This window comes from Lichenostomus cassidix, chromosome 27, assembly GCF_008360975.1.
Source record: "Lichenostomus cassidix isolate B80296 chromosome 27, HeHo_3.0, whole genome shotgun sequence".
NCBI classification, from domain to species: domain Eukaryota; kingdom Metazoa; phylum Chordata; class Aves; order Passeriformes; family Meliphagidae; genus Lichenostomus; species Lichenostomus cassidix.
In genome coordinates, this window is record NC_139507.1 from 2,615,272 (window position 1) to 2,628,530 (window position 13,259).

Consider the following 13,259-nt stretch of genomic DNA (forward strand, 5'->3'; position numbering starts at 1 on the left):
CCCTGCATCTCAGACAGGTACCCAGCAGGACACGTGCTGGGACCAAATGCTTGCTCTGGAGTTAGCTGCAGCTTGACCAACATAGCTCTGAGATTACTTTCCACAATCCAGGAGACAGCCTGGATCCCTGGGGCTGAGCTTTTCCTTGGGCTGGTTCAGATGTAGCCACTGCCTACCAGCGACCTCTTTAGTGCTGTGCAGATGTAAAACACTTTCCCTCTAACTTTTACAGAAGTGGTTTTCAATAACAGATGCCGTGTGTGTCCTTACTATCCCCAGACTGCAGGTCCTGGAATAGCCTTCTGAGGGAAGCAAAGCTGCCCCTGAGGCTGAGCATCCCTGCACTCCCAGGGTGGCTGCCAGGACTTGGCTGTGAGCAAAGGGCTGCTCCTGGACTCAAACAACCCTGTGCAGACATCCACTGCCAGACTGTGACTCCACAAGGGAGCAGGGGAACTCGCTGGGCTGCTGTAGCAGCTTCACAGCTCAAGACTTGGGGTCCAACGCTCGAGTGTTTCCTCGAGAGAAGAAGGGGATAGAGCTGCAGGAGTTTAGCCCCACGGAGCACTAGGACAGCTGCCCTGCTTTACATGGGGCAGTGAGACATGAAGAGGATTTTCCCAAGGGAGAAGGAGTGCCAGGACCAGCACCAGGCACTCAGAAAGCGGTCTCACACTGTCTGTGCTCAGACAGGGCCAACTCCCTGTCTGCCCGCCCATGCCTATGGCAACACACACCGTGCCAGACATGAGGCCTCAAGGAAACACAAACATTTTTCAGCTGCTACCTTTCATACTTTCCTTGAGCTGAACACAGAGCTCCCAGAAATTCCCACTGCTTTCCACCCAATGACCTTGACCGACTGTTTTATATATTGAAAAATAATTTTGTAATGAAAGAAGAGGTTGGGAGAATAAAGAAGCAGAGTTCTGATGTCAGTTATTAGTGACTGTACAGACAAGGAGGCAAACCACAGCGCTCTGGGGTTTATCAGTACAATAGCAGGCATTAAAAGAAGAGCCAGACCTACCTCCCACATCCAAGTCCACCTTATAGTTGATAAAATGGGTGTGTATTGTGCCCAGTGTGTGCTCCCAAAGCCTATTGCCATATCTCAGGCCATCCCCGTGGAGAAAGGAGGAGCTTGGGTAGCCCGTGGCCTGCACCTTGCCCTCGATGGCCCCATTCTGGTAGAAGATGAAGTCCCACACATAGTCATAGTTGCCCACAGTGGCAATGGAGCGAATGACCAGAGCCGAGTTCACAAGCCCCCCGTAGTAGAGCGACTGCAAGTTGGAGTAGTGGCGCCTCAGAGGGGAGCCCAGGTTCTGCTCAAAGATGCAGAGAGAAGCCTTCCTCTTCCTGGGCCTCAGGCTCTGGGACACAGAGTGTGTGTCCACATAGGTGGCCGAGTACGGGCAGTCCACCCCTCGCACCAAGGGGGAGGTGTAGCGCCCCAGGCCAAAGCTGCCGTCCATGTAGCGAGTGGACATCCCTCCCGGGCAGTTGGAGCCATACACCGACAGCGCCTCCTGCACGCTGATCTCGTAGGCAACCCTCTCCCCCTTGTGTCGGATGTCAAACAGCCGCAGGCCTGTGCTCACACTCATCCCAAAGGCAAAGCTCCACCCCTGGAACAGCACCTGGTTGTTCCTGATGCTGTAGCGAGGACCCTGCGGCTCGTACTGCAGCGGGAACAGCGCGGCTGAAGAAGCTCGAGGCTTCATGGAGGAGAAGTCCCCATCCCACGGTGCCTTCCTCACCTTCTCCACGCTGATACGACCCTGTACATAGGCACTCTCCAGCTGAACCATGTCCCTGTAGTACTGCCCATTGTAGAACACCCTCTGCACTGCCCACTGCGAGATGTCCAGGCTGCTGTGGTCCACCAGCACCTCCAGCCCCACCGGGTGCACAAAGAACCCACTCACGTTCTGAAACAGGGCAAACCAGGTGATCCGATCTCCAGACTGGAACCCACGGGGAGCAGCTGCCATGACTGCAAGACTGGTTCCATCGTACTCCATTACTTGTTGCATGAAGACTGGAGCTGAGGGGAACACTTGGCTCTTTAAAAACCCTCCAATCTGCTTGTATTCAACAGCCAGCATCGGTCTGCGGTGGTACGGCAGCTTCCCGCCGTACTTCTGCACCGTCACATCTCGGTGGTACACTGGTGTCGGCAGAGGACCCACCACGTACTCGGTGATGTTGGGCTCTGCCTGCTTCCCAAAGTACAGCACAGCCAGGGCCTCTCGGGCTGGACGAGCCCCACCGCCGTCCAGGAACTGCAGCACCTCTGCCTTGCTGGGGACCTGCAGATCCACGGAGGCGATGCAGTTGTCCGAGGGTTTGGCAAGGGAGGCGTCAACCAGCGGCACCCCGAGGTTTCCCTGCAGGTATCTCACCACTTGGGACATCTCCTCAGGTGTCAGGTCAGCAAACACCATGCTCTGGTCATCCTCGATATCCTCCTGCTCCGGGGGCAGGTGCTGGCAGGTTTTGGGGGTCCTTTCTCTGGTCAGCAACACACACACCAAAGCAAATATTGTGGCTAATGCCAGACCAAGTAGGATGAGCACAGTTTTCAGGTTCATTCCTGCAGTTGGTCCAGCAGCATTCAGAGGCTTTCAGAGCTCTCCAGCTCCTGCCTCTGTCAGTGTATACTGCACTGGATGGATTAGCAGAGAAAGTACAAAAGACTGGGAGAGGCTAGGGGAGGAGATCTGAAATCCTTGGTGACCAGAAAGGGCAGATCTCCACTCTCAGCTGCAGCCTCTTCTGTCCTCCTTCACAGCAGTGCCCTGAAAGAACTTGTGGAGATGTAGGGTCAGTGACTCAGACAAGTTCCACATAATTCCGTTACTTTTTCAGTCCTGCCTGGCTTCCTGAGGCTGCCCGTAAAAACGGAGATCCTGCAGTCAGCCTGAGGTGGCTGTGACCACTGCGAGGCTCTGACAAGCTGGGAATTGTTGCCACACTGTACAATTTCACCTCTTTACAACTCACCGATTTTCCTTGTTTATCAGGCTGCTTCCTTGTAAACATTCTCCCTGGCAGCACCATTTCAAGCTTGGAGTTACTTTTTATTTTATTTTTTCCAGTCTTCCACACGGAAGCCTTTGCTGAAAACACATCCTTCTGTGTAGCAGCAGAAAAACTTTGGCAGGCATGGAGGTGTAGTTCAGGATGAGAATCAGGCCCCAATGCACTGTGAACAACCAGCTCTTAGTTTGCACCTCAGAACAGCTCTGAGCCAATTAATTCCCAGCATTGCACAGCCACAGGATCCTGCAGCCTTTGTCTCTCCCTCCAATTCACAGATAAACTGAGGTGCAGCTCCCAAGAGGTTCTCTCCAGGACAGGACAACCCTGAACCTGCACATAGCAGCAGCTAAGAGCAGTGCCTGCTCTCAGTGCAGCCAGGCCACAGCACAGAGGCTGGGCAGCCACAGCTGCCCTCTGCCACCCCAACAACAGTCCCTGCTGGCCTCACAGTGCTGTTCAAAGGCATGGCCAGAACAAAGCAGCCAGCAGGACTTGGTGCTCCATCCTGCCACGCAGCAGATGCTTGGGGTAGACAAGACACACCACCTTGGCTCCAGTCCCAGAGCTGGTGCTGAGTAGGACGAAGCATCCAAGAGAACCAGAGCTGGAGATTCAACCCACAATTTCCACTCCTGCTGCCAGCCTCACCTCACCTCACCTCACCCTCGTCTTCTTTCTCCTGTCAGAGTTTCCTGATGGGAGACAGCACCCACCAGCCTCTGTCTCTTCCTCTGCAGATCTTGCCTGGGGCTCAACCCCTCTGTGGTCCTCTGGCCGTGCTCACACACCACACTGGGAGACAGAAGGCCACGTTGCTGTAGGATGCACTCCATCATCCTCACCACCACTGGCAGCCTCAGCCTTCTTCAGGGCAGGCTGCAGCTGAGGCCAGGGACACGCTTGTGCTCTCTCTGCCAGCACACATGGCTCTGACTTGCCAGCCACCACACCAGGAGAGCCTCAGAGCCACAGCACTTGCTTCAGAGTTACAGTGCCAGCAAAGGGTTTCACTGCAGCACAGACACAACAACGGGCAGACAGGACAAAAAAGAACAGAGCTGTGGCTGCATGGGACACAAAAGCCACAGGTTTCAGGTGTACCTGCTCTCATTGGCTCACAGCAGCAGAATTAAATGCCTCCAAGTAACCCCAAATTAGGCAAAGCAGCGCTGATTTCCAAGTCAGCCTTTCAATCCATGAAGTCAGTGAGGCTTCAAGGATTACCCGGGGTTAGGCTTGGAAGAAAAATTCCTTTTTGGCATAGGCCTGGAAGGTGATGCCCATTTCACTTGGAGCACAGAGCAGAAGCACTGCTGTCCTGGTTCAGGTTTGGAGCACAGCCAGGACATCCCTCCTGCCTCCCAGGAATGGAACGAGGGTTCTGCTGCCACACATACTGACACAGCCTAGGTGAGACCACAGCAGAACCTCCACAGCTGCACGACAAAGCTCACATGGACCTTTCCTTGAAGTACACAAAGAGCAGATCATTCACGTTTGACTTTGCCTCTTGCATTTGCATCCATAGTCCCTCAAAGCCATGCCACAGGCTGCAATTACAGAAGGGCCTTTTCCAAGCAGCACAGCAGTAGTTTAAGAAAACTCCACAGGCCTTCCTGCCCCACAAATCACAACTCAACTGTGCAGCTGGGCTGGGAGAGATCTGAAAATAGAGTGTGAGAACACTCCTGGTTCTCTGCATGTTGGGGGGTTGGAGAGAAAGAGAAACCCTCATCTGTACTGACATCCCCAAGACTAACCGAACACAGCACACACCCTAAGGCTGCTGGACAAGGATGGCAGCTTTCTGCACTGCCTCTGCTCCACTGCAGAGCCTTTGCCAGGAAGGCCATGTCTGATACCAGATTTTTTTAGTACTGTCTGTTTCTGCTGGGTTTTTCAAGTTCTGGTTTAGAGCTCTGTTTCAGAATAAACAGAACAGCCCTAAATCCACCTTCATCTTGCAGTAGGAATTTCAGGAAGCAAAATAATTAACTGAGCCTGCAGAGCCAGAACCTATGTCAATAACTGACTGATGAAAAGCAAAGAGGGATCTTCAGGGGCCGCACATACCATGGAACTGCTCGTGTACCCTCTCCAAAAGAAGTCTGCAACAGCTCAAAGCTAACCTAGAATTAAAGAAATTGCACATCTCCCTAACAGCAGCATAACTTGTTTATGACCTGCTCAGCGCACGTACTGCTGCCCACATGCCAGTTCTCCAGTGTGATCAGCCCATCACTGACCCACATCTCATAAGGAGAATTCACATCCTACCCATGTTTTATTTTTGCTACAGCTGCTTTTAGGCACTGCCCATCAGCACATCTTATATTTGCTAAGTTGCCCACATTCCCCAAAGATGGGAGATGGGAGTGCTGTTTTTCACGCACACAGAAAGGTAGAGGTGGCAAAAATTAGCATCTGAAATTTACTGAAACCCAAACCAGACACAGACAGCTTTTGGCCTGGGGAAACTCAGAGACAGCAACTGCGACAGCTGGGGAAAGCAAGGGCAGAGCATGGAAAACCCCTGCCAACGCTCCTGACAGCAGCAAGGCTTGAGCAAGCCCCAAAGCAGAGCTCAAACTTTAGAAAGCTCCCACTCCCAATGCCTCACCTCACGGGGTCAGTTTATACAAAGCACAACAGTGGAACCTGCCTGACCCTTCCTCCACTCCAGCTGCGCTGCCGGCAGTGCCTGTGGCTGCACACGACTGCTGAGCCATTATTCTCCTCCCCTGCACATAAGCTGGGATGTATCTAGGAGTGGTGAACCGGAGCCCTGACTGCATGCTGTGACTGTTCCCACTCACTGGGATCACAGAAAACCTCCCTGCCCCCATGGATGAACCCCACTCCCTGCCAGCACCTGCCAAGACAATTGTCCTGGATGCTCCAATCTCCCATGTAACTGCTGGCACTGGCTTCCCAAGAGTTCAAATTTTTTTACTGTAGTGAGGAGGAGCCCCTCATGCTGCACCACATCAAATCCTGCCAGCAAGTCCTTCCTTTGGGCTCTGCTCCAGCTGCCTTGGCCCTGAGACCTGTTTGCAGCTCAGTGCCCCCCTCCCTGCATGGGTCAGGCACCTGCAGGGCTTTCCCACACCGCAGGAACTTTCCTGCACAAGTGGCTGCTCCTGTTCCTGGGCAGCCGGAGGTGCCACAGCTGGGAGCCCCGGTCTGCAGCGGCTGCTCCCAGGGCCAGTCACAGACCCTGCCCAGAAGCACCGTGGCCAGGACAGACACAGCCCCAAGCAGGCACCAAGCCCTGAACCAGGGGCTGCCTCAGAGGGGATACAGCCCTGCAGCTGGGGACAGGACACTCAGGAAAGCCTTGAGTGCCCCTCAAGAGGCCTCTGTGCCCTGGGAAGGAGGGAAGACAGGAACAGGATGACCCCCAGAAGAGCACAGGGCACTGTGGCACAGGGCACAGCAGGGCAGCTGCTTCTCCTTTGGTACCACATGCACAGAGCAGCCAGGAGAAACAGACTGTGTGCCCCACAGACACTCAGTGCTGCATCCAGGACAGCCGAGAGACACCTGCCCAGAAGACACCTGCCTGGCAGAGAAACCCTGGAGCAACTGCAGGCTCAGAGGAACACCAAGCAAAGTCCCCATGTCTGTTTGAACTGGGATGGCTCAAGTCTCACAGTGGGCTGAGATGGGATAGATTCCATCAAACCCAAGTCCACAGGCCCAATGTGAGGCATGCCAAAGGAACAGAAACAACCTACACAGCAGACTATTTTATGACAGAATCAAAAAGAGGAATGAGGAGAATGCACGGAAAAAGCAACTGAATATGGGAAAAGCAGAACCAGAACAGGACACTAAAACTGCACAGCCTAAGAGCCCAGCATCACACACAGGGGGCTGCCTTGAAAGAATTCCAAGTACCTTATTTTAATTTCTTGACATAGTAAAGGTTTACATATGTTCATCTGGCAAAGAAAGCTGAACAAATTAAAAGGAATCAATACAAAGAAACACAAGGGGAAGTGCTGCTCCCAGACAGCAGCTCAACGCAGTTGGTTTGTTACTGAATATTTATTAGCGGGAAGACTAAGAGTTGACTTACTACAAACAACAACAGAAGAGTCTATAGCAAGGGCCAGCAGCCCGCCACACTCTGGGCAAATCCCTGGGAAACCAGCAAGAGACAACATGGCTCTTAGATGTGGAAGCAGGAAAAAAAAAAAAACAAACTAAAAACAAAGTAAAAAAAATAAGGGAAGAAAATCCATTCCATTTGTCACTGTTGTTACAATGAGATTAACACAACTCTTAAGGCTACTGCACAATAAGAATATACAGGTGTAACAGCGAGGCCTGGGAAACAGCGAGGTTCCTGAAACAAATGATTTAACGTTCCCTGATTAGGGGACTTAAGTAGAAATACTATAAATAAGAAAATTTTGAAGCCTGCAGCGTTATGGGCCCACTTGCCACACACAAAAACTGACGCAATACAACCAGTCATTTCCAAAGGGGTTTGTAATGGACCACGAAATGTTCTGGCAGCTTAGAGGAGTCACGAGGCACAAGAGTGTGCCCTTTGCAGGGGAAAGACTGCAAGGTCTGCAAGGTACCAGGTGGGTGTCAGCCACCCTCACCATCAAGCACCAGCTGTGGCAGCCAGCTGTGGCAGCCAGCCTGCTCTGCCCAGGCACCAGGCAGCACTGCCAGGGACAGGGGGGCTCATGTCTGATCACATGTGGAGATATTAGGACTTTAGCATCAGATCTCCAGCCCCTCCCTTCCCTCAGCCCAGGCAAAAGGAACTCATGCTGAAGGGGCAACTGGGATGTATATGAAAGAGTATCGGTTTTAGCCAAGAAAGTGGCTCTAGTCAAATGGCAGAGGAGCAGAAGCCACCTGAGCTCATGACAGCCAGGACAGCACCAGCTCTAATTCCAAGCATTTGCCTCATGCTCTGCACCGATCCAGACAGAACTGGTGAGGCAGAGACCTGTGGGGCAGGCTCTGCTGAGCCAGGAAAGAGCCAGAAAAGGGAGTGCAGTTGGCTCAGTAGCACCAGAGCACAGCTGCCAAGGGGCAGGGTCCCTGGTCAGTGCAGAGCTGGTGGCAGAGGGGCCTGGCCACAGCCCACAGTGGGGAGAGAGCTTTCCTGCTGTGGCACTGCCGGGTCCACCCTTGTGCTGGGCTGTCTGCCCCATTCCCAGAGACCCCAGTGCAGCCACCAGACAAGAGATGGGACAGGACAAGGGCTTGGTCTATAGTGTTGTTCCCACTCAGGTAGGAAGCAAGGCATGAAGGAATGTCCCTGCCTGGCTGCAGCAGCCTCTGGGGTGTCCAATGCAGCATGGCCTCTACTACCAGTGACTAGAGGAAGAGGGAGAGCTCCTGAGACCTGAACAAAACCAATCACAAAACTAGGCAAGAATTTCTTTAGAGTTTAACTAAGAATGCAATACTATTTCCAGCCAGTTTCCCATCTCGATAGTCACGTAACAAACCAAGGCAATGACGGTCTTTAGTTGACTGAACAGTTCTCAAGTTCAAACGTTGACACTTAATAGAGGGTCTCAGCATTGCTGCTCCGAGGCCTCTTGATCTTCTCAATGTTTTTAAGGATCATGTCATGCAAAGTGACCTGCAAAAAGGAAGAACAGGACTCAGACAGGAAGCCATCCAACTTTCACCATAAGCACTGGTTACCACAGCAGCACCATTCAACTTGGCACCACCCTCAACCCTTGTGTGCAACCACACACCTGGTAAAGGTAAGGGCTTCCCTCAGCCAGACCTTACAGAAGCCAGTACATGTAATACCAAAAACACTTATTCAGAAACCCTAGGATTGGCTTGCACTGTATGAACAGCTTAGGATCAGATTTCCACAGAGGAGGCAAGAACATTTTGTGCTAGGCCCCTGTGAATACTGTTGGAAACATCTAGATCTCTAGGAGATGGTTGGAAACATCTGCATCTCCAGGAGATGGTGGAGGAGCAACATCTGGAGCCGAAGCGGGAAGCAGGCAGGCTTCCTGCCAGGAGTGGACATGCTCAGGGGGAAAGGGGAGAGGAGCAGCAGCAGGATCACAAGGGCTCTCCACTGCTGTGCAAGGAGCCAGTGTGAGCTCTGTGTTTTCACTTACATATTGATTTCTCAGCTCTGAAATGATGAGGCGCAGACTAATGTACTCCTTCTCGTCGATCTCCGTCACGGTGCGGCGATAGTCCTCCTGCCGAGAGCAGACACGGCTCAGCCTCCCAGAAAGGAAACTCCCTGCCCTCCACAAAGGAACCCCCTGTTTCAGCTTGCTGTCCTCAATCCTCGTATGATCCCCCCTCTTCCCCCCTCAGCTCAAAAAGGACAGTGACAAAGCAGCTCAAAGAGTCCCAAGAAGCAGCAGCATGAACATGTAAATCTCCATGTCCCCGGTGACTTACCACATGAGGGTACTTGGCTATTTTGGAAACCAACTTTGCTCTTGTGATATAGTATCTGGCAGGAAAAGGGAGAGACTAAAGCTCAGATAAACAGCACCAAAATTATTTTCACGTCCAAGCTGTCCTGTAACAACAGCTGGGGGACCTTCCCCAAAAACATGAAACCCCCAAAAAGAAGTCTGTCCTTGCATGCCTACCTAGAAATCTGGTCCAGGTAAGATGCTGCCTCACTCTCCACAGTCCGAAGCTCAGCAACTGTTTCTTCCTACAGGGGAGACAAGGAAGCTATTAGCTCCAGGAGGCTTCAGCTGGCTTTCCAGGCTCAGAAAGCAGTGTCTCAGCAACACCACATCCAGCTCAAGTTTAGGTTTTAAAACCTAAACCAACTCCATGACTGTAGCTGCTGGATACCATGAACTGAAAGATTCTGAGGAACCCCAGAGATCCAAACGCCTGGAGCACAGAGCAGTGTCTTACCTGAATAGAAACACCAAAGTTGTTCCCATCCTCTATCCTGGGAATGAGAAGCTGCACCCACATTTTGACCTGCAGTGGAGAGATCAAAACACTGACCAATGCCAACATCTACACACAGACTTCTCTCAGGAATGTCACCAAAAGCTTCCCAGGACCCAGCCTTTGCCACACAGCTGATGATAAACTGCTGCAGGTCCCTTATGCACCTGTAACATTTCCAAGATCACTTCCCACATGCCTGGGATGCCATGCAAACCAGCACAGGCCCAGCTTCCCATGGGAAGCTCTCCTCACCATGCCACAGGAGCTCTTGGCAGGAGTCTATGCCTGTGCAAAAGAAAGGCACAGCAAAGCCTCATGAGGCCTGGTAACACACATACTTCTTTTTCAGATGAACAACAAAGCTCCCTGAGGGTTTCAGCTGCCTCCCAGCCCCCGTCAGACAGGGCAAAGCCCTGCTTTTCCTCATCTACAGCAGAGGGAGCTGCTCTTTTCACAGCTTGGCCTCTCCAGGAATAAAACCATCCTGCTGCCTCCCCTTATCCAGGCTCACACCTACCGTATTGCACTTCTCAATGAGCAGCCTGATTTCTGGTTTCACTTTCTCAATGATGTCCACCAGCTGCTGGTTGCTCTTCAGCATCCCATTGGGCATCACAAACACTTTGGTACCTGTGGCAGAGACAAACCCCCAGAATCAGCAACTTGCAGGAATGGCTACACTGAGGTTGGACCAAGGGGTCACCTGAGCCTCAGCTCCCACAAAGGCCAGAAAGGGACTGAGCCAGGCTATGGCTACCTGTAGGGAAGGGGAAATGGGACATGGGATAACAGCAGTTACCACAAGGGAAGGAAAAGAGAAAACACAGAGCAGGATGAGACTGAAGAGCTGGAGGATGCTGAGGTTGAGCATAAAGGGTTTTCCTGGTGCACACGTACAAGAAGCTTCTGTCTCAGCTTAATCCAAAGCCTGGACTCTTTTTCCAGACAAAGAGAGGAACAGCAGAGCCACCAGGAGATCAGCTGCCTCTGTCAGCAGGCCAAGTTCAAGCCAAGTACTACTTATGTCTATCAGAAAAGTACTAATTATGCTTCTAAGAGCTGGAACCTGGCTCCTCCACATCAAGACATCTGTAGGTCAGGCTCTGGCCGGCATGAGCAGCAGCTGCTGTCAGGGCAGGGCAAGTGGGGCTCACATGATTTGCATCCCCAAGGCTCAGTGCAGCGGTTCAGGGGGCAGGCAGCAATACAAGGGACTTGGGGATTCTTACCCTGAAAGGTCTCTTCGTGGTCTTCCAGCTTCCTCTTTTTCATATTTGGCTAAAATATACAAAATGTTTTACTCACAAACTAGTCGTAAGCTGTAAAAGTGTTGCAAAGGAAATAAGGAAAACTTAGAGCCCTGCCATGTTCCTAGTTTCTAAGCATTCTTCCTTAAAGCCAAAGAAGGACTGCAGAGCAGTGTTATCTCCAGCAGACTTCCAGGCTTGAGAGATCAATCTCTAAAAACCTCTGGGCCAAGGCCTGTTATTAAATAAGAATATCCTACTCCAGCACAGAGCAAACCATGCAGTTTTAATAGAAGCTGGGATCATAGCCAAGAGAGTAACCTTACCCCATCCAGTCCATCATGGCTGTTGGTGAGAAGAATTGGGTCAGGCACTGGGAGGTTCATGTCCGAATGGATCTGAGTAAGATCATGAATATTCAGGATGGGTTCCTGGAAAATAATGCAGATTTGTTATTTAATTATGAACTAACAGATTCTGCCACACCAAACAAAATGAGAAGACAAAAGATTCAGACCTCCCTCTTATCCAACTGTAAAACTGGGATGAATGAAAACAATTAGGTTTAGCAATTGGCTGTGACCCCCCAGACAGGAGTGCCAGGCCACAGTCAGCTCCTGGTGTCCCTGTGAGGCCCCAGCACCGTCAGGGACAGCCCACTGGGGAACATGTAGACAGATAAATGTGAGAGATCACACAATGTAAAATGAAAAAGGCAGCACCCCTCCAGAGCCAGCAGCACTGCAGTGCACATGAGCCAACAGATGCTGCCTTGCATCTCTGCAACAAGGTGAAATGCACAGAAAACACCCATGCCTGCCACATCACTTTCAATGTGTACCTGAAAATGGAAAAGGATACAGAGCGTAAGGCACACCCTACCTTAAGGAACCCATCAAGTTCTAACAGCTTCTTTGGAAAAAAGTTTGCTACGAGGTCTTCAGCCTGAGAGAGAAAGAACAAACAATGATGTGACACAATGCCGTGAGGCTCCCACTAGCAGGCAGGAGCACCAGGGAAATGATCTGTCCATAAACAGGAAATGGAGAGAACCCAAGTTCTTCCTGCTGCCAAGACCACACTAAGCCCAGGTGAGAAGAAAGCCACCAGGCTCAGGAACCTCACTGCAGTGGGTGACTGATGCTCTGGGTGCTGCTAAGCTTCCAGGGCAGGCTCGACCCACAATCGAGTCTGTCAGGAAGGTGATGGCTAGAAAACCTCTGTCCTTCTAGACCTATGACACTCACCTCACTAGTGATCCGCTCCCTGAAGGAGTCAACCTGCAGAATGAAACACGGACAGGTCAGGGTCGCTCTCGAGCAGCGAGGCCCGGGGCTGCCGCGCCCTGAGCCCTACAGCCGTATGACCCTCCCAGCACAGCTCCCGCTGTCCCGGGAAACGCGGGGCAACGGGAGGAGTCTGCGAATACCGAGCGGGAGCTGCCCGGGGACGCCGGGAACGGCTCCGTCCGCCCGGCCCGGACTCCGGGCGCTGCGGGGAGCTGGAAACCGCGTAGCTCCCGCCGGGCTGGAAAATGCGCCGGGCCGCCCCGGGCCAGCGGGCACGCTCCGCTCGGGAGCCGCCACAGCACGGCGCCGGCCACATCCCCGCCCCCGCGGCGAGCCCGCGGAGCAGGGCCGGGCGGGGGTGGAGACACCGGGGGCTCGTAGGGGCGGGCGGGCCGCGCTCGGCGGCCAGCATGGAACGGCCGGGAGGCACCGCGGGGCGGCCCCAAGCCCGCCCCGCCCCGGGCCGGCGCCAGCCCAGCTCGGAGCGGGCCGGCGGGGCGGAGGCGGCAGCCGGGCCGGGTCGGGCCAGTGCGGGCCGGGCGGGGCAGGGCGGGGCAAGCGGCGGGACGGGCGCACCTTGAGCTTCACCTCCGGGTCCACCTTGAGCAGCGAGGCCATGGCGGGTCCGGTCGCGGGGCCGCTCCGCTTCCCCGGGCCCACACCGGAAATGACCTCACGCCGCGCGCCCGCCAATGGTGCGCGCGCCCGCCGCCCGCGTGACACCCCGCGCGCGCACGCG

The 13,259-nt window shown here is 53.3% G+C and overlaps 1 protein-coding gene and 1 pseudogene across 1 annotated transcript; both read right to left on the reverse strand.

Moving 5' to 3' along the window:
- Nucleotides 1–456: 456 nt before the first annotated feature.
- LOC146426546 (amine oxidase [copper-containing] 2 pseudogene) lies at nt 457–6,535 on the reverse strand (annotated as a pseudogene).
- A 544-nt stretch (nt 6,536–7,079) lies between these two features.
- PSME3 (proteasome activator subunit 3) lies at nt 7,080–13,247 on the reverse strand. The gene is made up of 11 exons (XM_085040023.1): nt 13,097–13,247; nt 12,479–12,511; nt 12,114–12,176; nt 11,558–11,662; nt 11,214–11,262; nt 10,502–10,614; nt 9,943–10,011; nt 9,663–9,730; nt 9,466–9,520; nt 9,171–9,257; nt 7,080–8,665 (listed from the first exon to the last, which is right to left on the reverse strand). Exons 1-11 carry the CDS (start codon nt 13,136–13,138, stop codon nt 8,585–8,587), a joined length of 765 nt encoding a protein of 254 aa, XP_084896149.1. The 5' UTR covers nt 13,139–13,247; the 3' UTR covers nt 7,080–8,584.
- Between the last annotated feature and the right edge of the window lie 12 nt (nt 13,248–13,259).